The 24086-nt window shown below is 39.3% G+C and overlaps 2 protein-coding genes across 7 annotated transcripts in view; one reads left to right on the plus strand and one right to left on the minus strand.

Annotated features, from left to right (window-relative positions):
• Window positions 1–4544, plus strand: LOC102080705 (TCDD-inducible poly [ADP-ribose] polymerase). 4 transcript variants are annotated; one of them, XM_013275621.3, is made up of 6 exons: window positions 1–421; window positions 1298–2139; window positions 2265–2430; window positions 2542–2729; window positions 2845–3114; window positions 3435–4544. In XM_013275621.3, the coding sequence occupies exons 2-6, from the start codon at window positions 1304–1306 to the stop codon at window positions 3880–3882; spliced, it is 1908 nt and encodes a 635-aa protein (XP_013131075.1). In that variant the 5' UTR covers window positions 1–421; window positions 1298–1303; the 3' UTR covers window positions 3883–4544. The 4 variants fall into 4 exon arrangements, with proteins under 4 accessions (XP_013131075.1, XP_013131073.1, XP_013131072.1 ...); XM_013275619.3 differs by having other exon boundaries at window positions 3–421; window positions 1294–2139; XM_013275618.3 differs by lacking the exon at window positions 1–421 and adding an exon at window positions 469–670 and having other exon boundaries at window positions 1294–2139.
• The window catches only part of tulp3 (TUB like protein 3), a 26351-nt gene continuing 6356 nt past the window's right edge, over window positions 4092–24086 (minus strand). For 2 of the 3 annotated variants that reach the window (XM_003452025.5, XM_005456648.4), the window contains 11 exons: window positions 20272–20313; window positions 16896–16947; window positions 12907–13069; window positions 11095–11313; window positions 8115–8248; window positions 7825–8016; window positions 7590–7702; window positions 6627–6744; window positions 6430–6528; window positions 5993–6164; window positions 4092–5808 (listed from right to left, as the gene is read on the minus strand). In XM_003452025.5, the coding sequence (XP_003452073.1) occupies window positions 5675–5808; window positions 5993–6164; window positions 6430–6528; window positions 6627–6744; window positions 7590–7702; window positions 7825–8016; window positions 8115–8248; window positions 11095–11313; window positions 12907–13069; window positions 16896–16947; window positions 20272–20313 (1438 nt within the window). In that variant the 3' untranslated portion in view covers window positions 4092–5674. Of the gene's footprint in view, window positions 5809–5992; window positions 6165–6429; window positions 6529–6626; window positions 6745–7589; window positions 7703–7824; window positions 8017–8114; window positions 8249–11094; window positions 11314–12906; window positions 13070–15295; window positions 15594–16895; window positions 16948–20271; window positions 20314–24086 lie in introns of those variants that run through there. The other variant, XM_005456649.4, reaches the window with a different exon arrangement.

Genomic DNA, 24086 nt, shown 5'->3' on the forward strand with positions numbered 1-24086 from the left:
GGTTAGTATTGCATGCCTTAACAGGGTGAAAGGACTGGACTGAAAATGAGTAAAATGTCCAAAGAAAAACTTTAAAAGAGTTTCAGAAAACCTGTCTTTGAATTAAAAATCACAACGACGCTGGGCTTCAAAATATGTTTTTATGTATCAGCTGTTTGTAGTTCTGTTCAGAATGCAGTGAAAGTATCCATTTTATTTTATTTTTTTTTTCATTTTTAGTGGGGGGTTTTCTTGGTATATGAACAGCCTTTGCACACCGTTCTCTTTCCCCTCCCTCTGAACTCTACAGCCTGGCGCATTGAAAGCTGACCGTCTTTTGTATAAGGAAGGGTTTTAAAGCCATATGCCTAAAAGCTTCTTTTTTTCCCCTGCAACTTTGACTCAGCAAAGTTTAGAGGCCTGAGGCGGACTCACGGTTAATGTAAGCCAAACTCGTTAAAAGGCTTATTAGCCAGTCATTGTACCTCGCTACGGGTGTATGTAGCTAGCAGGTTGAGTCGTGTGTTTTAAAGGCTCAGTTATGTTCTTTAGAGGAAGATATGTTGTGGAAAGCTGTTTTGCTTTCAGACCTGCCGGGCCTTTAAATAATTGTTTAACTGGTACTAATGGGTCCAAAGTGTGCCGAGAAATTATCTCCCACATCTTTACGCCACCTCCACCTGAGGCACTGGTATTGTCTCCATCTTGCCTTGATGTTTTTTTTATGCCAAATTCTGACTGTACCATCTGAATTCACAACATAAATTCAGGACAATCTTTTATTGTACAACTTTGGTGAGCCCATGTAAATTGTAGCCTCAGTCTCTCATTTTTAGCTGGATGTGACCCTGTGTGGTATTCTTCAAGGTTCAGTGTGTTGTGAATTCAAATATGCTCATGTTTGTTCTTAAAAGTGTTTATTTGTTAGCCTTTCTTATATCAGAAGTTTCAGAAATTCTCAGATTGGCCTGTCTGGCAGTAAACTATGGTTGTTGCTTGAATGCATGGAGTTGCTACTGTGTGACTGGCTGAGTAGATATTTGTGGTGAGCAGCAGTTGAGTGGGTCTAGGTATTAAAGTGGCTGGAGAAAAGTTTTACAGAGCTGGCTTTAGTTCTGTTCAAAACTATGAAAAATAGTGCATTTATTCAATTATTTTAAAACTTAACCGTCAAATCTCAAAAGCTGGGGAGTTTCATGGCAGTAACTGCTAGTTAAAATTTCTGTTCTCTTCATTTGTAGTGTCTCTACGCCACTATAACCTTGTGTTTGTTCCAGTTTGCAACAAATAATTGTTAAAATTGTTCTTGGTTAGGAAGTCCAACATGGCTGGAATTTCATGCAAAAGGGCAACAAAGAGAAAGATGTCTGCTAGTGCTAAGGCTGCAGAACCCGTGTCCAGGTCCTCCAAAGTCACCTTTCTGAGCCCGTCTCTCCTCCTCTTGGAAATCCCTGCTGACGCCGACACCAGCCTCCCAGTGTGGGAGGCCATGAGAGCCGAGCAAGCTGACATCACCTGGACCGTCAAGCCCTATGGCCTCAGCATTAATATAACACCTCTCACCTCTAAGAAAGGAAAGCATTCTGCTCCCAGCAAGAGTGAAAGCACTTCCAGCATGGTGCAGACTGCAGGGCTGTCTTCCAGCATCCTGCAACCTCAGATCCGCATTCAGCCCATCACTCAGCAGCATGTTGCATCGCAGAGCAGCTCCTGTGTGCTGCTTACCTTCCCCCAAAACACACAGTCTGTGTCACACCGTCCAAGTCCTATTCCAGCCACTTCACTTATTGTCTCCTTGCCGGTCATTATCGCCCAGGCCCAGCATACCAGTCAGCCTACCGCTCCTGCCAACAAAGGGTCCATATCCTCCACCCAAACGCCAAGTGGAACCCCTACCAAGCAAACCACCGAAACCCCATCTAAAGTGCCTGTCTCATTTCACACAAAAGGCTGCTCTACCATCCAAATCTGTGACGACTTCCTCCTTGGTTTGTGTTCTGCAGGGGAGAAGTGTAAGATGCACCACACTCCCTATCCCTTTCACTGGCAGCTGTGGTGTGTTCCCAACCACCAGTGGGTGGACATTTCTCCTTGCTCTCAGGTCTTGCTGGAGAGGATGTACTGCGACGTCAATAAGGATGCCATTTGCCTCAAAAATGGGTGAGTAAAAGGGTAGCTCTTTTGCTAAAGTCTGCAAATTAAAAAAATAAAAAGATGGGCTGTTTTGAGACAAAAATCACAAAAGTTTGTGGATTCTTTTTGTAACTTCAGAACACTTTCTTTAGGAATGCACGCTACACTTTGAAATTTGACTCAATGGAACTGGATGACTCTTCGGTGTATGATGGAGTCAGGCGACTATCTAACACTAACTGTAAGATCAAGAACCCTCATTTTGCCAGCCAATTGAAAATCTACTGGTGGAACATCAGTTGGCAAGAGTACAACACGGTGATCTTCTTTCCCTCTTTTTTCTAGTTTCTTTACTTGTTTCTGTCATTTTCAACACATCAAAAGCCCCCACCAGTTTCGTTATTTTTTAACTGGTTCATTTCTCCATAGAGCTTGTCCGCTACATTGCTAAAAAAGATGAGCGAGGAGGAGTCAGAGTGTTTCTTCAGTGTCGGCTCACAGAAGTACAAGGTGGACTTCACTACCATGACCCAGACCAATGTCGCCACTGGGTTCCAGAGAGGCGTTCGCTGCAGACCCGCCTACCGCTCTTTGGATTCTATGAAACCGTACTTGCAGTTGGTGTCCTGAGATGTTTTTTTTTTTTTTTCATTTGTTTACATTTTCTTTTAAAATAATTAAATTATGTTCCTTTAAAATGATTTCATGATGTTCTCCCATCCCCACACCCAGGACAGGAGTCCTGCCTGACTCAGCGGAACCTCACAGTAATCCTCCTGAGGCCAACTTTAGTGTAGATCCTCTGGAGGAGTTCAGTTCCTGGTACCCTCCAGTGTGGTGTTGGGCTTCAGAGCAGGATTACAGTCTAGTGGATGTTCCTACAGGCACTCTGGCCTATAAACGGGTTCAAGAATTCTTCAATGAGAGCATGCCTGAGACAAAGGTGGACATCATCAGCATCCAGCAGATCCAGAACCTATTCCACTGGGACAAGTACCAAAGGTCCGGCTAAGTTTGAGTTCAATTTTTAATCATGACTAATGCTAAGAAATGTTGGAGGGAAATTTGATGTCCTTATTAACTATTTAGATATTCAGAAAGTCATTTTCTAAACATCATTTATTGGGTGAAATACATTTGTAACGTGGGTAAGCATTGGTTCGGCTAGTAGTAGGATCTGGGCTTGTTTCCTCCTGTTTTCATCCATTGTTTACTTTACTAGACAGTTCTATGGGTTCCTTACAGCGGATTCAAATAATTATTTTGTTGGAAGTTAAAGCGTAAAATATCACAAAATCTTGTTCTTGTTCATCTCGTTACAGGCAAAAGCTACACATGCAGAAGCAGCGTGGAAAGGCCACCGGGAGTTTAGAGCGACATCTCTTCCATGGGACCGCCAAAGAGGCCTCAGAGGAGATCTGCACCAGCAACTTTGACCCTCGAGTGGCCGGGGTTAACGGAGCTTCCCATGGTCATGGCACATACTTTGCCACTGCTGCCTCCCTTTCCCACATGTTCTCAGCCCAGTTCGGGCCAGATGAAGTTTGCCACATGTTCCTTGCCAAAGTCCTGGTGGGGAAGGTGACTGTGGGTAGGAGCCACTACCGCCGTCCACCTAAGCTCACCTTCAAGAAGAAGCAGCATCGTCTGTATGACGCCTGTGTTGACAGCGTGAACCTTCCCACCATGTTTGTTGTTTTTGATAGCTGTCAGTGCTACCCATACTACCTAATCAAATATAAAAACCTACCCAAAGAGATAGATATTTAATGAGGATGAGGACAGGGGCCTCAGCCGCTAAATGTTCAACAAAAATCGTGTTCCAGTTGCAAGAAAACCTAAAGTGTTAACGAATCCAGTATATATTGTTATCAAATGCTCAGTTTAGTTTGATAAAATATGCCATACTCAGATTGTTTACAGTGAAGTTCTTGACAATAGTGAAGACAGTGTTAAAATGACAACATATTCTGTATCACTTAATTTTTCAAAATGCCTTTATTTTTGTTATTTGAAGATTTTACAATAAACACTTTTTTCCTTTTTTTTCTGTTCAATGATATTCATTTCTGTTATGTTTATAAACACTAAATACATTCACCTCAGTATAATAAAACAAAAACATGTTTGATCAACTGCTGGTATATTTTCATACAGCCAAATGAGCTGACTGCGTGTTCCAAAGGTCAGACTGGAATGTGTTTCATCAAAGACTTCTTTAGTAAAAGTATATACAGAATATTTTTCTTCAGAATGTAATTGCACACTTCCTTGAACAGGAAACAATGGGAAAATTCTATTAATTTAGCATGAAAAAATCATGGTTCTTTGAAGGATCCAGATCAAACTGTTTTAAAAGTATCTGACACTGCTGGCCATAAAAAATGTTCCCAGTTCAGTCCATCTAAGAACAAACTACATTGAACAGATAACAAGTTCGAGAGATTTAATGATGAACCAAAACGCCACGTTAAATCCCTGCTAATGAAAACAATAACCCCCCCTTATCAAATTTGTTTAAAAAGGGAGGAAAATAAGAGTTGAAGTGAAAATTGTGAAAAACAAAACATGAGCAGTAAACATTTGGCTTTAATGCCATCTTAGTTCCTTAAAATGCCACATGTCCTGAACACTCATTATTCGCCCCCCCCCAGAAAAAGAAATTGTGTAACAGTTCTAGGATCTGTGTAGCACAGAAAATAAAAGCTGTGTGTAGTGTATGTTTAACTTCCAAACAGTATTGTAAAATTCCATGTCTTGAAATGTCATTGAATAATTTAAGACTGTAAGAACGGCTCAAATAAGGTGTTACCTCATATTTCATACTGTATAAAGTCTATATTTAATTTTTCTTAAAATGTGCAATTCTGCATTCATGTGTTTAATGATAATCCAACTTGCTAAAACAAAATTACAGTCACAAAATTTAAAAAAAAATACTCACAAAATCCCCCACCTTTCACACAAGGATGTTAGCGTGATAACAACAATGAAAAAACAATATCAGAATTAGCTATTGATAAAAGGCAGATTAAAACATGCGTTATATGATTTAAGATGTAAACAAGGATTAAAAAAAGATAAACTAGTGTTGAGGCTGTGATGCCAGTTCCTTATAAATGGGGGTTGAAATAAAGTACAGCAACTGTGCGTTTCTGTTTGCCTTATTAGCTGACAACATCTAAAGTTGGGCCTGCAGGTGGTGCCAGAGGAAAGGCCATCATGTTACATAGTTCAAAATTGTTTACAGTATGAATTGTAGATGATAGCTCATTTTTTAAGGTAAAAAACTTAGTGGAATCAAAATGTAAAAGGCAACAAAAAATATGTGAAGAATAAACATTTCACATATCTTCAAACAGGTTCATAAATAGCAGATCAGTTCTTTTTGCACTTGGTGTCTAATCAGAGCACCTGTCTCCAGCACAGATTATTCATTTGCATTTCCCTTTTAGTCTCTACAAACGTGTACATATGTTTAACCTACCCTGATAAAAACGACATGGGTGTGGGGGGGGCACAAAAACTGAGTTCCTGGAATTTACCGGCAGAGCACCAGCACCTATTCACAGGCCAGCTTGCTGTCGAAGCTCGACAGGCCAATGGCAAACGCCTGAAGAGCGCACATGGGATAGTTGTAGTCCAGAGTGAAGACGTCTTCAGCAACTCTACCAAACTGCATGACAATGTAGTCGGCTAGAGATAGAGGGGGGTAAAAAAAATGGTCGATCAATGTGTGTGTTTATGGTGTATGTTATAAATATTTCAAGACATTCTGCAACATCCTCTTAGCAGCCAAATTATTTAAACTACTTAAACATAACTGAAGAAAGCACAATACAGTTAACAGATGCTGTTCTCAGAGATTAAAGATACTCACGGTCATTATCATGAACTATTTGGAAGTTTTTGACTGACGCCTGAGTCACACGGCCATGGAAATTTAGCACATAAGACTGGGTGTCATCGTTCCACACGGGTGCCTTGTTGTGCAGCTCGATCAGATTTTCAAGCGAATGGTTTTGCCACCTGCTCAGGAGACTCTCCTGCTCCTATCATACAAACATATCCGATTTCAGTCTTTAATCTTATTAGGAATGAATCAAACTACACATTAAACTCACACACCAGGACTTTTGGACTTTTGCATTCTAACAGCATTTGTGAAATGTCAGACTGCTAAAGCTAAACAGCTTTGGATTCAAATTAATCTTTTGGTCATTTTATACATGAAACATTCGGACAACACGTTGCACATTTAAGGGCAGATTCTTTGAGTTGTTAAGCTTTGCATAATTCTGTTACTGACAGACTCACATTTTGGGGCCTTACAGGGAGCCTCTCAAAGTTCATGTTCATGCCAGGGATGATTACAGTCATTTTGCGTGGTCCTTTGAATCCCAGCACATTGGTTTCCTGCCAAAAAAACACAGAGAGTGTGACAATTTTACTAAATATATTTAATGAACAGGCAACACACTAAACACACTGCTAGCCTTTTGTCATTCACTCACATAGCAGATGGCAGCCAGTTCCTGTCGTGTGTTGCTTTCTTCCAGCAGAGCCCCGGGGTTTTTACACGGATTGGTCCCGTTGTCGTACACTGTGAATTTAGTGCCCATGAGGTTGGATCTGATAGAAAACAAACCGGTCATGAAATGTTTACACCTTTTCATATTTTTCAGATGCTGGCAGCATTTTGTTTCACATTTGAGTCATGTGGATTGGCTGAAAGCAACACACTCTGCTTGATATTTAGAAAAACAAACAAACAGCAACTATTGGATGCTGTAGTTTATTATAATAGTTAGCAAGCAGGAAATCTTTGGAATCAAATGGAATGTTATATTGAAAAAAAGAGGCAAACATGAGAAGCTGCAGTGTAATCCCACAGGTCAACTGTCCGGACCAAAGTGAAAGTCCTTGTCTTTGCCACTGATGGGCTCAGACTGTCAAGCCCAACTGTCAACATTATGAAAAGGATCCCTACAGAGATGTGTATCTCACACCAAGAAGAAGTCTCGCTCTGAAATCTCACCGGAGGTGAGGTGTTGCTGGAAGAAAAAAGTGTGAATGTGAGTGAGAGTTGGAGGAAGCCAGGCACGGAAGAGAAGAGAAGCTTCCTGTTCAGTGGTTCACGGTTTGTGATTGAATTTCTGAAATCAGGCAATGGTCTGCTACACTTCACTTTATTTTTGCCAGGCACACACTGGTGACCAGTTGAGCTACAAATTGATGGACAGATGAAATGTTTTCACTGCCTATTTTAACTGGAATCAATATTACCAATCAAATAGGAAAATAAATCACTTATAAGAGCTGCCGGATATAGAATGCAGGTAATGCTATTAATTAAAGGTATTTTGTTCACGTGGTATCAGTTGATATTAAAAAAATAGATATAATTAAAGGTGTGCAATCAGCAAATAATACCTTATTAATGAAGGTCTCTGTGGACACAGGGAGGGTGAATTTACCTCAGTTTACCTATAAAGCTCTCTCCCTCTCGTGACAGGTCAGTGGCATCCACTGAAATAAGGTAGTTGGATGTCTTACTCTTCTTCCTCTTTCTTCCTGCCAGCAGAAACACCTGGAACGACACAATAAAGAAGACACATGTATCTAATGAAGGCTTTTGTTTTTAAATGTTACATATTACAACAAAATTATGATTCTTATTCACAACTTTAATGGCCCACGCATGTATCTCACCTTCTTGCAATCCTCTTTCTCCATATGCATGTAGTAAGTGGGGTAGAGGCCGCGGTCCATACCCTTCTTGTCACGGGTGATTCGGCATTTGACTGTGACGCCACGTGGTGCTGGGCGTAAGACAAACTCCTCCAGATTCGCCACATCGGCTAGTAAGTTTTCCGCTGTGGGTGATCCTGGGGTAACCAGATCCTGGGACAAATTAATATAGTTAGCTACCTTTTAAAAAAAAAAAAAAAAAAAGCATTTAGATAATAGTGAGTATATGAACTAGTGTGCGTAGGCTTTACAGGAATGTCCTTGCCACTAGTAGCCGAGGCAGGCCTGTTGCTGTCTGTGTGAGAGGACCGAGAACGTGTCCGTTCTTCCTCCAAGTCTTCCTCGTGCTCACTGGCTTCATCAAAGTTCATGCTTTCGCACAGACCTGGTGAGAGACGTGGGAGTGTGGTGTGAGGGAGCTTTAATTACACACAAAGGTCTTTACAAATTCTCCTGCTGAGAAACCCATTCACACAAAAACAAAAGAGGAAAATGAAACCCAGATGCTCTGCGTACATCCTCCACAACAAAAGAACCTCAAAGTCATTATTTCGTTCCAGCGGTTCCTTCAGTTTTGGTTCAAAACGCTCCACAGAAGATTTTACCAGTTTTTTTTGGTTCATCTGCGGTCTTTGATATATGAGGAAAAAATTCCCAAGAAGTGATGCAATACTTAGGAAATAGTTGAACCAAAAAATAGAGCATTATACAGCTGAAAGCACATCCTTTCATAGTTATCTGAAATATTCAGGGGGAGGGGGATTTCTTTTACATGAGGGAGACTGATTTCAGCTGTTGAAACCATGACAAATGAAATGAAAGGATGAAGCCTTGTGAAAGTGAATATCAAAAAGAATGTGATTATTTAGCATTGATTCTTATTTATTCAACCAAAAGGCCACTTCTCTGGCCTAAAGAGCACTTTTCCATGTCAGTTACTGGAAGGCTCATATTTATGACAATAAATGAAGCTGATGTGCAGCTACTTGTGCAGCGACAGCTCTATGCAGTCATGCAGACATAAAATGGGGCTTGCACAGTGCAGACAGTCGGGACTGTCTATCTGTCTCCTCACTGATAATTGGATTTATCAGCCAGGATGCAGCTCTTGGCTGCAGCTATATCTCACTGTAATGTGTTTTCAAAGTGTAAACTCGTGTGAAAGCTGTGTGTTTTCACTACATTGCAGTATTATTTTTAATTAAAATCTAATTAAAATTTGACTTGTAAAAGAAATGCTTGACCAGAAATGGCAATAATGATACCAAGATTGCTCTAAATTGTTAGAGTATACAGCTGGAGTCCTAAATACTGCAATCCAATCTACAGTTTGAAGTAAGTGGAGAACTTTAGATTTTAAATCACAGCAATCAAACTGACTACTGTGAGGATATACTGCTGCAGGAAAATGTGGGTGAATAAGTGTGGTTCAAACCAAGGAACGCTGCTCATAGGTAGAGATCTGTCGAACACAAGTAGGCTTGCTTAAAAGCGTATCCTGCTTTATCCTCATTTTTTTGTATCTTAGCTGTTCCTTCATTCACAAAATGAACATCATGTTACATTCAGTGAGACTTGGCGATTCAGACCACAAACCCATCAGTGAAGTGTTTACTTATGCAACAGATGGAGGAGGTCAAAGCGAGTTTTCCCAATCAGACTTCAGGGAGTGACCAGACGAGTTCCTCCCTGCTGCCCATTAAAAGGAATGCAGAACCTTATTAAACAAATCCAATTTCACTTTAAGAAGTATTCCTGCTTTTATATATATGTTTCCTTTTTCTTTTTCACACAGCCTTTCTTCTTTTGCATACAAAAAGCCTTCTGTTGGCAGATATTTCTGCCTCCTCCTGACACTGATCAGTTAGACTAACATATCCTGGGCAAGTTCCAGCGTGAGAGAAAGCATTAAGCTATGCAGTACTAAATCAGATGGATAATGTGACAGAAAAAACAGCAAAACACAACCCCTATTGTGCAGTATTTACAAGTGATGCACCCCAAATATGCTGCTAATCCTGTGAAAAAGCAGGAAGCATCATGAATACAGAATGCAAATGTTAGCTGCCCCCTAACAGTGACTCTGGGGCTCCAATTAAAAAACCCACACAAAGTTGTGTCAGCCACTGGCTTATGAAATCAACCATCTGGAAATGTCAAAGAGGACTAACATTCGACTGAGCAAATCCAAAAAAGACATACAGCATTTCCAGATAATTATTATCACATGGCCTAGAAGGATATTAAATTCTACAGCGAGCCAAAAGTGAAGATGTTGGATGACATCAAGGAGCTGATTAAATATGAATGTACCTCAAAATGTCTATTTCTTCCATTTCCCAAGGCACCGTGGTAATATGGAAGACAGGCAGCCAAAAATACCTGCTGGAGCTCTTTGGGCCAGGCTCGTCTGCTTAACTGAGCTAACATTAACAATGAGGTCTTACATTATTGAGAAGCACACTGACACTTTCTACTGCGTCACACTCAAGCCTTTAAAAAAGGTATGAAAAGTAACCCAGCCTTTGAGTTTCTCAGCAGGATTCAAATGAAATCATAAAAAAACAGTCATGTCTTAAGTTTGTGGGCACAAAGTGGTAACACACGAGCTACATCATGACACCTGCAGAACTGCATGATGTTGTTACTGGTTAAATGCATGCTGAGCTCCATGTAATGAGAAATTTGTTTTTGCTGCAGATGAATCTGAAAAATGCAAAACTCACTATGAGCTTGATTTTTATACATTTTCCTGAAATTGTACATATTCCTGTCAGCTGGTTGGCGGGTGTGGGTGGTAGTAGTTCTAATGATGCCACAAACAAGCACTGCAGTGTGAACAATGCCCTTACCTATTATTTAGTGAACCAGTTCTCACTGCATTACCATCAATCATACCACTCACTCCATATGCAGCAGCAGAGTGCTATCAGTTTGGTAGATGTCAAAAAGTCTGACTTTGTTTAACAGCAACTTCTTACCTGCAATGTCATAAATACATATTTTTGTCTTTATAGGTAAAAACTGTAAAGCTGAGAAACGTAGGAAAAACCCTGAGAAAACCCAGAAGTAAATATCTGATGCTACTCTCTTCTTATAAAAAAATCACCAGGGGACTCAACACACACACTATCAAAGTAAATAAGTAACCAGGCAAACAATAGTTGTTCCATTTGACTTTACTGCAGGGTTTAGAAAAATGATTTAAACCCAGGCTCCAGCACAAATCACCTTGCTTCTGCAGCAGTTCGTGGATATCTGTCTTGGGCTCCAGCAGCGTCTCAGTGTCTCCGTCTCTCTCAGGCTCTTCAGCAGCAGGGGATTGGGACTGGGACTGAGACTGAGACTCAGGCTGGGACTGAGACTGGGACTGGCTCACTGACAGGATTTGAATTTTCATTCCTATATCAGGAGGTTCTGAGCTCAGGAAAGCTGCTGGGCCATCAATACCTACAACACAGGAGACAGTGGCAGACAGGCATGAGCTGTTAATTTTCCCTTAACTGGGTCTAACAAAGCGTATCTAATTAATCTACTAAGTGAATCTATTATACACATTTCCAAATTCATATTTTCATTCTTGGATTCCAGTGTAGGTTTGCGTGATTTGCACTTTAGACTAATCCTTCTTTTTCTCATACTCTTGGTGCAAACAACTTAATCCTGTGAGTGGATATTAGAGATGTATTGTGACACATCCAACAGTAGAAAAACCATAAAAACGGTCTAAAACATGCCATTTAACAAAGAAAACATTTAAATGCATAGCAAGACCTCTTCTATTCATATATCTGCAATTAGTCTGAAGTTGGGACAGAAGCAACACAAGGCTGGAAAAGTAAGTGGCACTATAAAAAACATGTGGAGGTCAACATGTCAGTATAAAAAGAGCATCTTAGAGAAGCAGCTTCTCAGAAGTAAAAATTGGAAGAGGTACACCATGTTCTTTGAAATATAATATAAAATTGTAAAGGCCTCAAATATCTCCTCTCATAATCAGATTTAGAGAATCCAGGGAAATATCTGTCCACAAGAATCAAGGCAGAAAATCAACACTAGATTGCCTAGAACACTAGAAAATCCTGGAAAATGAAATAGAATTTATTTTGACAATATTGATTTTAATAATGTCACCTTCCATATGAAAACAAAACATCTCTTGGAGTACCTGAAAGCATTGTTTAAATAAAAGCTACAAAGACAGACACCTGTCTAACATGTAACAAAAGTTTTATTTAAGGCAAAGCCTCACTGTTGAGGGAAGGTCAATTATTGCAGTGTTGTTTCAACACAGTGTCACGCTGTAGTTTGTGAAGCTTTACAGCATACCTTTGGGAGACAGGGAGATGCTGAACATCTGGCTAGCTGTGCTCAAGACAGGTGTAAAGACTACTCACAGACTCTTAGAATGATGGATAATCTGAGCCTGTCAGTGGCTAAACAAGGCTGAGGAGGTTAAAACTTAAGAAACACCTTCTAATATATAAAACAATTATAGTGCTTGAGCACAAATAACATGTGGTGTAAAATAGGAAAAAAATATTAAAAAAATATTCATCCAAATACATATCTGTCAATGAGGCCAGTACCGGCTTAAAAATAAGCCCCTTTGCTTTGATGCAAACAGTTGATCCATGGGATTGATGGTAGCCACTTTTAGTACTCTCCCTTAATACTGCACCCAATATTAATATTAACTAAAAAAATAGGGGGAAAAACCCTTGATTTCATAAAAACATTTCCTTTTAAAATATGTATCAGTGTAACCTCGGCAGCTTCATGCAGTAGGGCATCAAATAGCAGAGTATTATTGCTGCCTGAGGCCACAAGTGACCTTTAAGTGTGGTTTGGTAGTTTAACCGTGCTTCTCTGTGATGCGCCTAGCCTAAATTAAAAACAGCCAAATGCTGAACATTGTATAACTCCAACTAAAGTTACTTTTATTTAAAGAGAAAACAGTGTGTGACAATGCCTAGACTATGGGGGTTTGATTAACATGCCTTTATGAATGACGTAAAAAATGCTGCACAAGGTTCTTCTCACCATCTATTATGACATCGTTGGTGACATTGAGTTGAGATTCGACTAGCGGGGCTTGCTCTTCACCACGCCGTGCCCTGGAACGCCGGGGGCGAATCTCTGTGTTGGGCTGGACCATCAAATGTTGCTGACGTTTTTGCCGCTGCTTCTGCTCCAGCAGTGCCCTCTGTGGACCAAACAGGGGAACAGAAATGGTGTGTAACCTAATTCTAGGTACAAATATACATGACTTTCAGGTCACGCAACTGGAAAACTCACTTCATGCATAATTAGCTGGCATGTATTAAATGATGGAGGTTGGGAAGATTAAGCCAAGCTGGAAAACATCAACACAACAAGCTATGGGTAATTACATTAGTATGGATGATGAGTTACAACCTGTGTCTCTCAGTAGGTGCTGCAAATGACCAGGACGATAACAGAAAAAGAAAATAAAAGGAAGGAGCACTGGTAGTTGCATTACATAATGCTATTCTAATACTACAGCAAGGTCAGAAAAATTGGATATCTACATGTGAGATTTTGTGCCATAAACAAGTATTGGGCAAACAAAAGCTTTGATTTTCTAAAGGCTTATCTGGGAACCGTGGTTACCTGTACCAAAACGCACAGAAATCCATCCAATAACTCATTAAAGTATTTTAGTTATTTTTACTTTGTCTTTGAAGAAAATATTCCAGTGGAGAGATAAAGCCATACAAGGTCAGCTTAGTGTGTCACAGCATAATACACTATACAGTCTTCAAAAGAAAGATAGCTACACACAGTCCAGACCTGTAAGGCAGCAAAACACATTTGGCTGAGCTACTTATCGGAATAGGAGGACATTTTCTATACAAAGTATAGAAAGCTGTATGCACTACAAAAACTATATGTAATGCAGTACACAACTCAGTTTCAGTAAGGTTAGAAAAATGACTACGTTCATGTTGTATTCACTTGTCCTAAAACCCACTGTGACTTGACTTAATACTGACGCCAAAAGACAGAGTAAATAAAAAAAATAAGCCCATAATAAAAACACAACAACCAAAATAAAAATAATAAAATAATGGGGACTGTGAAAGCTTACAGTAATGTTATGTAGTTCGGTGAACCGAAGAACGCCCAACGTAATAACATAACAAGGGTCTGATAAAGTCATGAGCCGCTTCAAACATCATCACTGAGATGAGGTTTTTTTTGACTGATTACTCAGAACCCGTGTGACCTCTAGGTAGTGAGATTAGTCCACAATCATTTGTACTGCAGTTTCAGTAAGGGTAGAAAACTGACTATGTTCACGTTGTATCCACTTGCCCTAAAACCCACCGTGGCCAGAGCAGGCGATGGATTATGCAAGCGCATTAATTAGCGCGCCAAATGCACAACAACAATTCCTGTTTAGTGTTCAGTGAGCTGGGAGAGACCGAGAAGCCTTGTCTCATATTTGGCAGACCAAAAAGCTTTTTAGACTTCAGTCATTCTAAAAACACTCAAGGAAATCAGTTTCACTAGCCGTCGTTGCAAGTTATATGAGACAAAGTGGATTAATGTCATTTTTTTATTAGGTCCAAAAAAAAGAGAAAATCGAATCATCTTATCCTACAGTGAACATGAAAAACATCCAAAAAGCAAACTTTAAGAAAGAAGTGGTACTGGAAGCATTTGTTTTTTTATTCTTTAGCATATGAAAAATCCAAGAGCTGGACCCAGCTGTTATCATTTCAAAGGAAGAGCAGATCTGTGTTCTCCCTTTATTGCTATAAATAAAAGGAGACAAATGAATAAAACATAACGCAGCATTATCATAATGAACATAATTAGGTCTAGTGTAATGAATGAAAGTGGGAAAGCTACCAGATTTCACATTGCACAATAATTCCTCTTCATTAAGATACTGACTATTGATTTGAGGCAAACCAAACCTTTAACTTCAGAAGTTGCAGCTCATGTACTCCCAGATTAGTCTGAGTGGCTTGTTTTGTCTTCCATTGAGCTATTTTAAGCCAACCCATTGTAATATTCAATTCTTTTGTTTAGCGTGAGTACTTGGCATTTTCAACACAGGATGTGACTTCATTCAGGTTTTCACAATCCTTCCTATGTGACCCAAAACACCGGAAAGAGCAGAGCAAAGAATGTGGGTTAAAAGACACTGATGTAGATATAATGTACATTTATATTTACATGATGAAAAGAGGCCATGCAAACCCTCTACTGAAAAGAGAAGTTAAAATACTGTTAGGGAAAGATAACTAGATTTTTTTTCCTCTCACTGGCAGTACAGATGAAAAAACTTTGAGTCAACGTAAGCAACAGCCTCACACCTGCGTCGCACAAACAAGTCCTGATCCAAAATACAAACAAACTAGAAAATACATCAGAAAAAGAAAAATAAGAAGTTACAAACCCGTTCCATTGATATCAAAAGTTAACAAGTCTTCTAAAGAAAAAAGCAGATTCCACTTCTCTTTAAGTCAGATGAAGATGTGTTCTCCCCCTAAAAGAAGCACTCCTGGTGGGCATGACTCTGTCTCCATGTCCTTTATTCCTCTACTGGAGCTCAGTTTAAGAATCAGTAAACTGTCAACCTGTTCCACTGCACTATGTGCTCCTCTAACACAACAGATCTGTCTCCCAGCCAAATACCAAGCTTGTGTGTCTGTACGCGCGTGTGTGTATGTGTGTCTGTATGTACAGGCAGTCACCGTTGCTAACTGAATCAGCAGTCATTAGCGCTCGAGCAGGAGAGAGATAGGGTGAGAGAGAGAGGAAAGAAAGAAAGGAAAGAGAGCGCGAGAGAGAAAAGAGAGAGAGATATGGGCTGGGAGGTGTGCAGCTCCTTTAGTGCGCTTCACTTTCATCATATAAATATATATAAAATGTAATTATTATTTAATTTTCCAAAGCTTGCATCTGATGTCTTCTATGTATGTTTGTTTGTCCTTGTGAGTTATGTAAGAGCAGAAGACTCAAGAGAGAGTGTGTGTTTGAATTCAGCTGAAAGCGTGCAGCACAAGTCAGCCACAATGAGACCCTGGAACACACACACACACACACACACACACACACACAGCCAGGCGCCTCACAATAAATCCGCCTCTCTCTTTGAAGTCACCAATCTGAGCCCCCTACCCTTCTCCCCTGTTTTCCTTCTGCCTAATGTGAGATACTGGAGTAAGGCTTCCAGCTTAAAGCACTACACCACAGCTCTACAGCAAGGTTTCAGAAGATCACTCTGCATGCAGGAAGATTAAGTTTTAACTGTCTTACTATGTAACCCATAATGAAACCCCCCCCACCCACCACCACACACACAATTTGACTGTCTGCTAATATAAGTCTGTGCATTGGGAGTAAATGCTTGTGGGTCTCTCATTATAGTCATTGCATACACAAATAAAAAGTCATTTGAATACTACATTTAGAAAAACAATTTGCATGTTCGAAACAATATCTAGTTGTGTTATAGATGTCTATTAAAATCTCTCATTCGAACTGTGCTTTTTTTAAAACGTGAAAACTATGCATTTCAAAGCAATAAAGACATAAATTTGAACATCCATGAATCTCTGGTTTGGTGGTTCATTAGGGAAGGATAGAGGTGTCACAGTTTCATGACCCAGCATTATAACGGTAAAGCCAAAAAACAGAGGAGGTTTTCAATCCAACAACATTATTTAATAAAATGTATGTTGCTGAAACCTTTCTTGCCAACCATAAGTAGCCTGTGGTGACCAGAACAGAGCACAAGCCAGGCCTCTTAATTACCCTGCAAAATCTTACCAGATGTTTAGAAATGCACCAGAGGTTAACCCTCAAACTAAAATCTATGTGTGAGTTGGACTGCTGCCTTAGACTCATTTGAGCACATGAGCTTCAACAGATGCTCTTTGAAATTGCAATGACAAAAGAGCAGAAATGCCACAAATTTCGAGAAATAGAACATCAAAAGTAGGATCTTTGAAAACCTGTGCTGTCCAGTTGTAAAAAAATGTTTTGTTTCCCACCTGTTTTTCCAGCTTCTGTTGCATAAGACTGCTGCTGTCATTTTCAATACCACTGCAGAGAAAAGGAGAAGCAATATAAAGACACATTTTTTCAACAAAAATTACATTTTCTTATCTAGCCAGTAGAGGGCATTACTGCAGTTGGACTGATAGCTTACCTTAATCAATTACAGATACTTTACTTTAGTAATTATAGTGAAAGACAGCACATCTAAAATCTTAAGCACCCATCTTGAAAAGAGTAGAGTTGAAAACTAACTCCAAGGGAGAGGGACAAAGTGACAAACACTGATCTTCTGCTTACTGTTGAAACATGACATGACTCACTCTCTAATTATGCCTGTGTCTTGTTTAGGTTTTTTTTTAAAAGAAACAGAGAGGGAAGAAGAAAAAGAAACAGGACAATGCTCTAGCTGAGAGAAGCCCTTACAGTGTGGGGCCTCTGGGCATTTACCTTGGACACCTATCTGAAGGGACCAGGCAAATGTTGCTAAGCTACAGTGAAGAGAGAGCAGCAGGAGTTGGCTTTCTCAAGTCTGAGTCAGAGACCTACGACAGCACATCTATCTCCCAATCAAACACACACCCAAACCAATAATGTGATGTAATGTGTGACTCCCATCCTCATGAACTTGAACGTTTCCTGTCGAGTAAATCTTTAAACATCTCATGCTCTGCTTGGCAGAAAAGAGCCACGTAAGCTTATCAGATATCAAAAAAGCTTATCCTGACTCTCTGTTCCACCTCTTTTAGTCACGCTCACATCCTTTACACATTTATGAGTTGATTGTAAGTGAGGACACATGCTGATTATGAATCTCAAGCCCAATGTTGGCTGACATCACAGTGCATGAAATCGATTTAGATTTTTTTTTTAAAAAGCACAAAAGCATAACATACTTTATTACGTCTTACAATTAACACATCATATGTTCCCAAACAGCCAGCAAGAATAGTACCTTGCTACACAGTGTCAAAATTAGTCATCTTGCCCAAGTGTGTCATATTATCACGAATGAATCAAAGGGCTCCACAGTAGGTTATTATGGCAACAGAGCACAGGTTGTGGTGAGAGAGAGGAGGGCTGGAGAATGGGAGATGATTTTAGTTTTTAATTTCCCAAGTCATTTCTTCAAATGAACTAACAGTGGGACCTGGGACATGTTGTTAATTAGTTATCCTAAAGAGGCTTTTACCAAAGAGCCTCAGATTTACAAATTCTCCAACTAATGTAACCATACCCAATGATCAAAGTATGGCATAAATAGCTCTAATTAAAATGTTTACAGTTCACTGAACTTTTCCATTAATAATGTTGTTTCCATGCTACAAGGCACTATCTGGTTAATTGCTAAAGACGCTCTCTACAGCAGCTCAGTTTTCCTAATAGTTCCTTAAAACACATTTTTTTCCACTGGTACAGTGTAATACCCCTGAAGTAATTTGGCAGAATAGCGTGTGCCTAAGAGCCTAAAGCGCTGCTTGAACACATTAGAACATGACTGCTCTGATAAAGGTAGTAGCAAGAGATTAAAACATTTTTTTGAGGCAAGAGAGAAATCATAAGTAATAAAGAGAGTTAATTCAGTTTTACAATAGCCACCTCAGGGCACTTTATCCATTAAGGTAAAGACTGAACCTACAACCTAACAATCAGATGAACCCCTATGAGCTGGCATATCAGTAGAAAGAAAGAAAATGTATTTTTAAAAGGCACAGATCTCCAGCAGAACTAGACTCAGGAAATGGTAGCTATCTCCCCTTCTAGTGCCTGTTAGTACTCTCGCTGTGGTGTTTTAAGAACAGCTAAAGGCTTTCACAGAGTTTTTTGAATGATATAAAATAAATTCAATTCAATTCAATTTAATATATATAGTGCCAAATCACAACAACAGTCGCCTCAAGGTGCTTTATATTGTAAGGTAGACCCTACAATAATACATACAGAGAAAACAATCATATGACCCCCTATGAACAAGCACTTTGGCGACAGTGGGAAGGAAAAACTCCCTTTTAACAGGAAGAAACCTCCGGCAGAACCAGGCTCAGGTAGGGGCGGGGCCATCTGCTGCGACTGGTTGGGATGAGAGAAGGAAGACAGGATAAAAGACATGCTGTGGAAGAGATATAGAGATAATAACAAGTATCCAACAAGTGCAGAGAGGTCTATTAACACATTGAGTGAGAAAGGTGACTGAAGAAGAAACACTCAATGCATCATGGGAATCCCCCAGCAGCCTACACCTATTGCAGCATAACTAAGGGAGGATTTAGGGTCACCTGATCCAGCCCTAACTATATGCTTTAGCAAAAAGGAAAGTTTTAAGCCTAATCTTAAAAACAGAATTCAGTTATGTTTTGCAAGCAAAGTAAACATAATTTTATATTGTGTGTGTTTTTGTGTATCTAGAAGCTGACTCATCGAAAATGGGAATTCTATGAATGAATGTGTTTGTCTGGCAAGGTGACCCCATCCAGTCAATCAGTGAGGGCCTGTGGACTCTTGTTTGCTCCATGCTTATAGACATTACAGCTGTCTTTATGTCGTAATCTCTATGGGTCTTATGGCAGCCTAGTAGAAGAAGGCAGTGTGAGTTTATAGCATAAGCTTAGATAAACGTGTCCATCCTTCAACCTCTGACTGCGTTGTTGACCAGGGTGATACTAATGATATCACTGATTACTGTTATATGTCATTATTTTTGCACTTACAGTCTGTGTGTGTGTCTATGGGAGACGGGGAGGGAGAGAATGTTGAGAACCTGAGTTTGTTCTAGTACAAAGCCACGGGTATCTTGGGGCCTGTCACAGAGTAGTTACACCTGTGATCACAGAGGCTACTGTATTTTACTGTTAGCGTCTGTCTCCCAAATCCAAACTGAGAGCTGGTTCCATAGAAGAGGGGCCTGAAAACTGAAGGCTCTGCCTCCCATTCTACTTTTAAATTCTCTAGGAACAACAAGTAAGCCTCCATATAATGAGTTTTAATAGTCTAGCCCCTAAGTAACAAATATGGCAAACAAACATAACAAATATACCCTTTAAATCACATTTATGATTCACTTTAAGAAATGCAAACCAAGTGAAAGACTTCCATATTTTTTAATATTTTGGGGGCATTTCTTTAGTCTATATTGGACAGGGACAGGTGAGTGTACAGATGGAAGTAGGGAGAGAGCAAAAGGGAATGACACACAGGAAAGGGTCCAAACCGGAATCAAACCTAAGCCAATCACACAAGAAGATCATTCTTTAATTGATGACTGTCTGAAATATAACAGTTCAGCACTAAGGTTTTAAGTTCATCATTCAGTCTATCTGCCATTTTCAGGTACTGCAACTGGAGTTTAATTTTTTGGAGTGTGTAGGTGCATACCTGGCTGTTGTGTTAGACGAGAAGCTGGCAGAACTGGAAGGTCTTCAGGAAAAAAATCATACCACAAGGGGCACGGGACATATGGAAAATAAACAGAGTGAAACCAGTTTAGAGACGACACCAAATAAGAAAACCATAATGATGATCAATGATGTAGTAGCTCATCTGGCTCACGATTCATCACGATTCACAGGTTCATATAATGTGTGAAAAACAGAAAGAAAGTAAAACGTTTCCTTGTCACTGGTTGGCTGTTTGAGAATAGAAATTCACTGAGAAGCCAAGGACACTTGCAAACAGTCAAATCCAGGACAAAATCTCGCTCACCCTGAAATGAATGAAAGAATTTTTAGAAATTGTAAGAAATGTATTTAAAAGTTATGCTATGAAAACAGGGAAAAGGAAAAGTGCTTATATAATGACAAATGTGACTTTGACCTTGAGCAAAGTTTGGATGAAAACCCATCACTGTGTGCAACTTCGATTAAATTCTGACCAATATTGTAGGAGGAACAGTGATTCATGTGAATTGGGGATAGACACCAGGATGGAAGGACATACGAGCCTATTATTTTAGGGCAGGGGTATCAAGCATAAGGCCCAGGGGAGCAAATCAGCTCATCAAAGACCAATCCAGCCCACCGGACGACTTTGGAAAATGTGAAGGAGGCACTTGATGTTAAATGAGTTTGACATCCCTGTTTTCGGGTCTCTACTTTACAATTTAAAGCGCCTTGAGGTGACCATTGCTGTGACTTGGTGCTATATAAATAAAACTGAATTGAAATTCAATTGAACTGAATGCCTTGCCATGATATAAACTCACTGGTCCTTCGGTTGAAGGAGATAAAAAATGTGTGGGATATAAAAAAAACCCTCCACCTTTAAGTATGGTTTTATTGATTCAATTGTGGTTTGGAAAGAATAAGAAACAAAAAAAACAAGATATATTTTAAAGCAGGGATGTTATTTTATAGCCCGCTTTGATCTTAAGTGGGCCAAACCAAAAATACTCCCTTTTGTGTCAGTAGAAAGAAATTAAGCTGTACATTTAATCCCAATTAATAGAAGAAAAAGAAGTGCAACTTCAGAGGTATGTCTCAGCTTTTAATATGATAACGAAATGTGACTGGTAAAGATAATAACATGAAATGAATCTTCCAGAATTAATAAATACAGATGTAAAACAGCAGAAAAGGTTCTGCTGGCTCAAAATTACCCAAACTCTCCTGTCATTAAAAAAAAAAGTCATTTAGTTCCATACCAATTACTTAATTTGGGGTAGTATGAATGGCAACAGAGGCGGTCTATATAAGTAGGAAAGGCTGTAAAACAGTCCAGAAAAGTCCAAAATCGATGGCCTCCTTCAGATATTATGTCAGACAAGTGGATAACGTACTAAAAAAGACAGCTGCAGAACAGGTGCAATGTAAACTATAAGACAAGCTTCTTTAAAGTATTATAAAAAAAACACTTTAATTTGCTGAAGGTTTACAGCATGTCCTTTATGTTCTTGGTAAATATGGACATGCGCATACACACAAACACAGTTACATGGTGCCTCATCACAGCGGTAAGCGATCGCCTCTTCATTAGTCCGTCACAGCTTTGGTGACAAGAGAAGGACGCGCCACTGTTGTCCCTTCCTTGTGTGTCAGTCCAAGGTAACCATGGAGATTCTTGCTCTGTCAACAGCACACTTCCACCAGCATTGATTAAAAACCTGCAGTGTGTTCTTGAGCCTCACTGTAATTGGAGGACTTTAGCACTCTGCTGTAAAGATTCACAGACTGACAAAGGGAGGAGCCTACCAAAGCACGTAATTGCAGCTGAGCTGTGCATAATCTAAGTACTTATGCCTTTGATAAATTCGCTGTAGGAAATATCAAATAAGTTGCACAATGTTGATGTTTTAAATCATTTAAAGCTATTAATTTAACTGTGATAACTGTCCATAACTCTGCTGCTGGTTCAGGATATAAAAAAAGGAAAAGCTGACCAGAAAAATGTATTAAACCCACAAGAGTATTATCAGACCATGATCTGTTTTGTGTGTTGTTCATTTTAATTAAAAGCTTTCCACTCTGCCACTTTAAATGTTAATTTGAAAGTTGGATGAGTGTGACTTAATTCAGGCAATTCAGCTTTGAACTTAAGAGAGGGTACTCCATAAAATGAGGGCTGATAATGGTTTAATGCTTAATTCAAGAGAGTAAAACATAACCCAAAAAGTATCCACCCATCCATCCATCCATCCATCCATCCATCCATCCAGTTGCTCTTGCACCAGTTTATAATCAGGAAGAACTAAAATTGGTACATGCATAGAAGCAGGTGTCTCAGATATTAGCACTATTACCTCACAGCAAGGTTGTCCTGGGTTATCGAGAGCTACGGTTTCTCTGGCCATGCAAACATATTAGGTTCATACAACTTTTTGTTCATACATTTTACAAGATCGTCAAACTAGACTCTCTGATCGATAAAGCATAATAAACATATTAAGGTTAAATATAATTTACCTGTGTCCTTCTTGCTTTTCACTAAAAACTTGACTGATTGTATTTAATATTAATATCTGAGCAACAGAAAAAGCACCTGCAGAAATGCAGCACACTAAATACTAAATCATACTAAATACTAAAATCAGTGCTAATAATTAGAGCTGACTCATGTTAAGACCGATATCAATACCAATATTTGGCGACCGAAAAATCCAATCTTCTAATATATATTGCCCTTTTTTTTCTTTGAGACACACAAAGCAGTTCCCTAATATTTGTAAGTTTGGTTGTTTATTTATTTTTATTTATTTAGTTTATGCTCTGAATGAGTCTTCCAGGATCAGCTGTTTCTTGTATTTATGAAATTCCAAAAGCATTTATTGCCAAAAGGGAAGTTGTACAGTGCCTTCTGGTGGACAAACTCTGGAACATCAACACTTATATCATGGTTCAAGAGTGTTTTTTCCCTCTCTCTTCTTTATGCTTCATCAGTCATTTTAAATGCAGACACCGACAGATCTGCAAATAGCTAATATGGAACGATATTATCAGCCCTCTAACAAACAGGTTGGGCTCTAACAATAATCATGGCCTTTTGAAAATTTCTAACTATAATTATTTTTGCCAGTGATTATTTTGCACATCAGTGAGTGATTACCTGTCATAGAGCAAAACTTTTTCTATATATATTATGAACATCTCTGAATACTATCAGGGAGGAATCCCCTTAAATTGGGTTTCAGGACTCAAAATCACAGAGCCGTGACTTACGAATTTGAAATGGAATAATGATAATTCAAAGCTACACAATCTTGGAATGATAACTAAACAAGAAGCAAAGCGCTGCAGCACATCAAATAGAAATGTCATCAAATGCAGAGGATCAGAACCAAAAATAGACTTCATATGTTAAACAGATGTATTATGATTACAGCCTTCTCAGATCAATTTCAAAATCAAAGGAATTAAAGATTAGTAAATTCAAATTAAATCTCTAGTCTCAATCACCACAGCCTCAAAACTGAGAATATGGTTTATGTAGACTCCTTAGAACAGACTAGAAACTGATGAGTATTTATGAAATAAAATGCTAAGAGGAAACATTTAACTGGATGAATACTCCAAGCACATCCTTACTTACATGGATGTGCTTGAATTAACCTACCAAGAGCAGACACACACACACACACACACTCAAAACGGGCTGGACACACATGCAATTTACCAACTCTGGTTACAGCACACAGTCACAGCCTGATGCTCTGAATAAGTAACGACATGGTGGCAGAAACATGAGCGAGAAGAACATCG

This window comes from Oreochromis niloticus, linkage group LG17 (assembly GCF_001858045.2).
Source record: "Oreochromis niloticus isolate F11D_XX linkage group LG17, O_niloticus_UMD_NMBU, whole genome shotgun sequence".
Classification (NCBI taxonomy): domain Eukaryota; kingdom Metazoa; phylum Chordata; class Actinopteri; order Cichliformes; family Cichlidae; genus Oreochromis; species Oreochromis niloticus.

Bases quoted from the DNA above. Each gene is read 5' to 3' on its own strand.
- LOC102080705 (XM_013275618.3), top strand. From the start codon at position 606: ATGGGTCCAAAGTGTGCCGAGAAATTATCTCCCACATCTTTACGCCAC. The intron at 2,140-2,264 runs GTGAGTAAAAGG...CACTTTCTTTAG, and splicing joins GCCATTTGCCTCAAAAATGG to GAATGCACGCTACACTTTGA. The intron at 2,730-2,844 runs GTTGGTGTCCTG...CCCCACACCCAG, and splicing joins TCTATGAAACCGTACTTGCA to GACAGGAGTCCTGCCTGACT.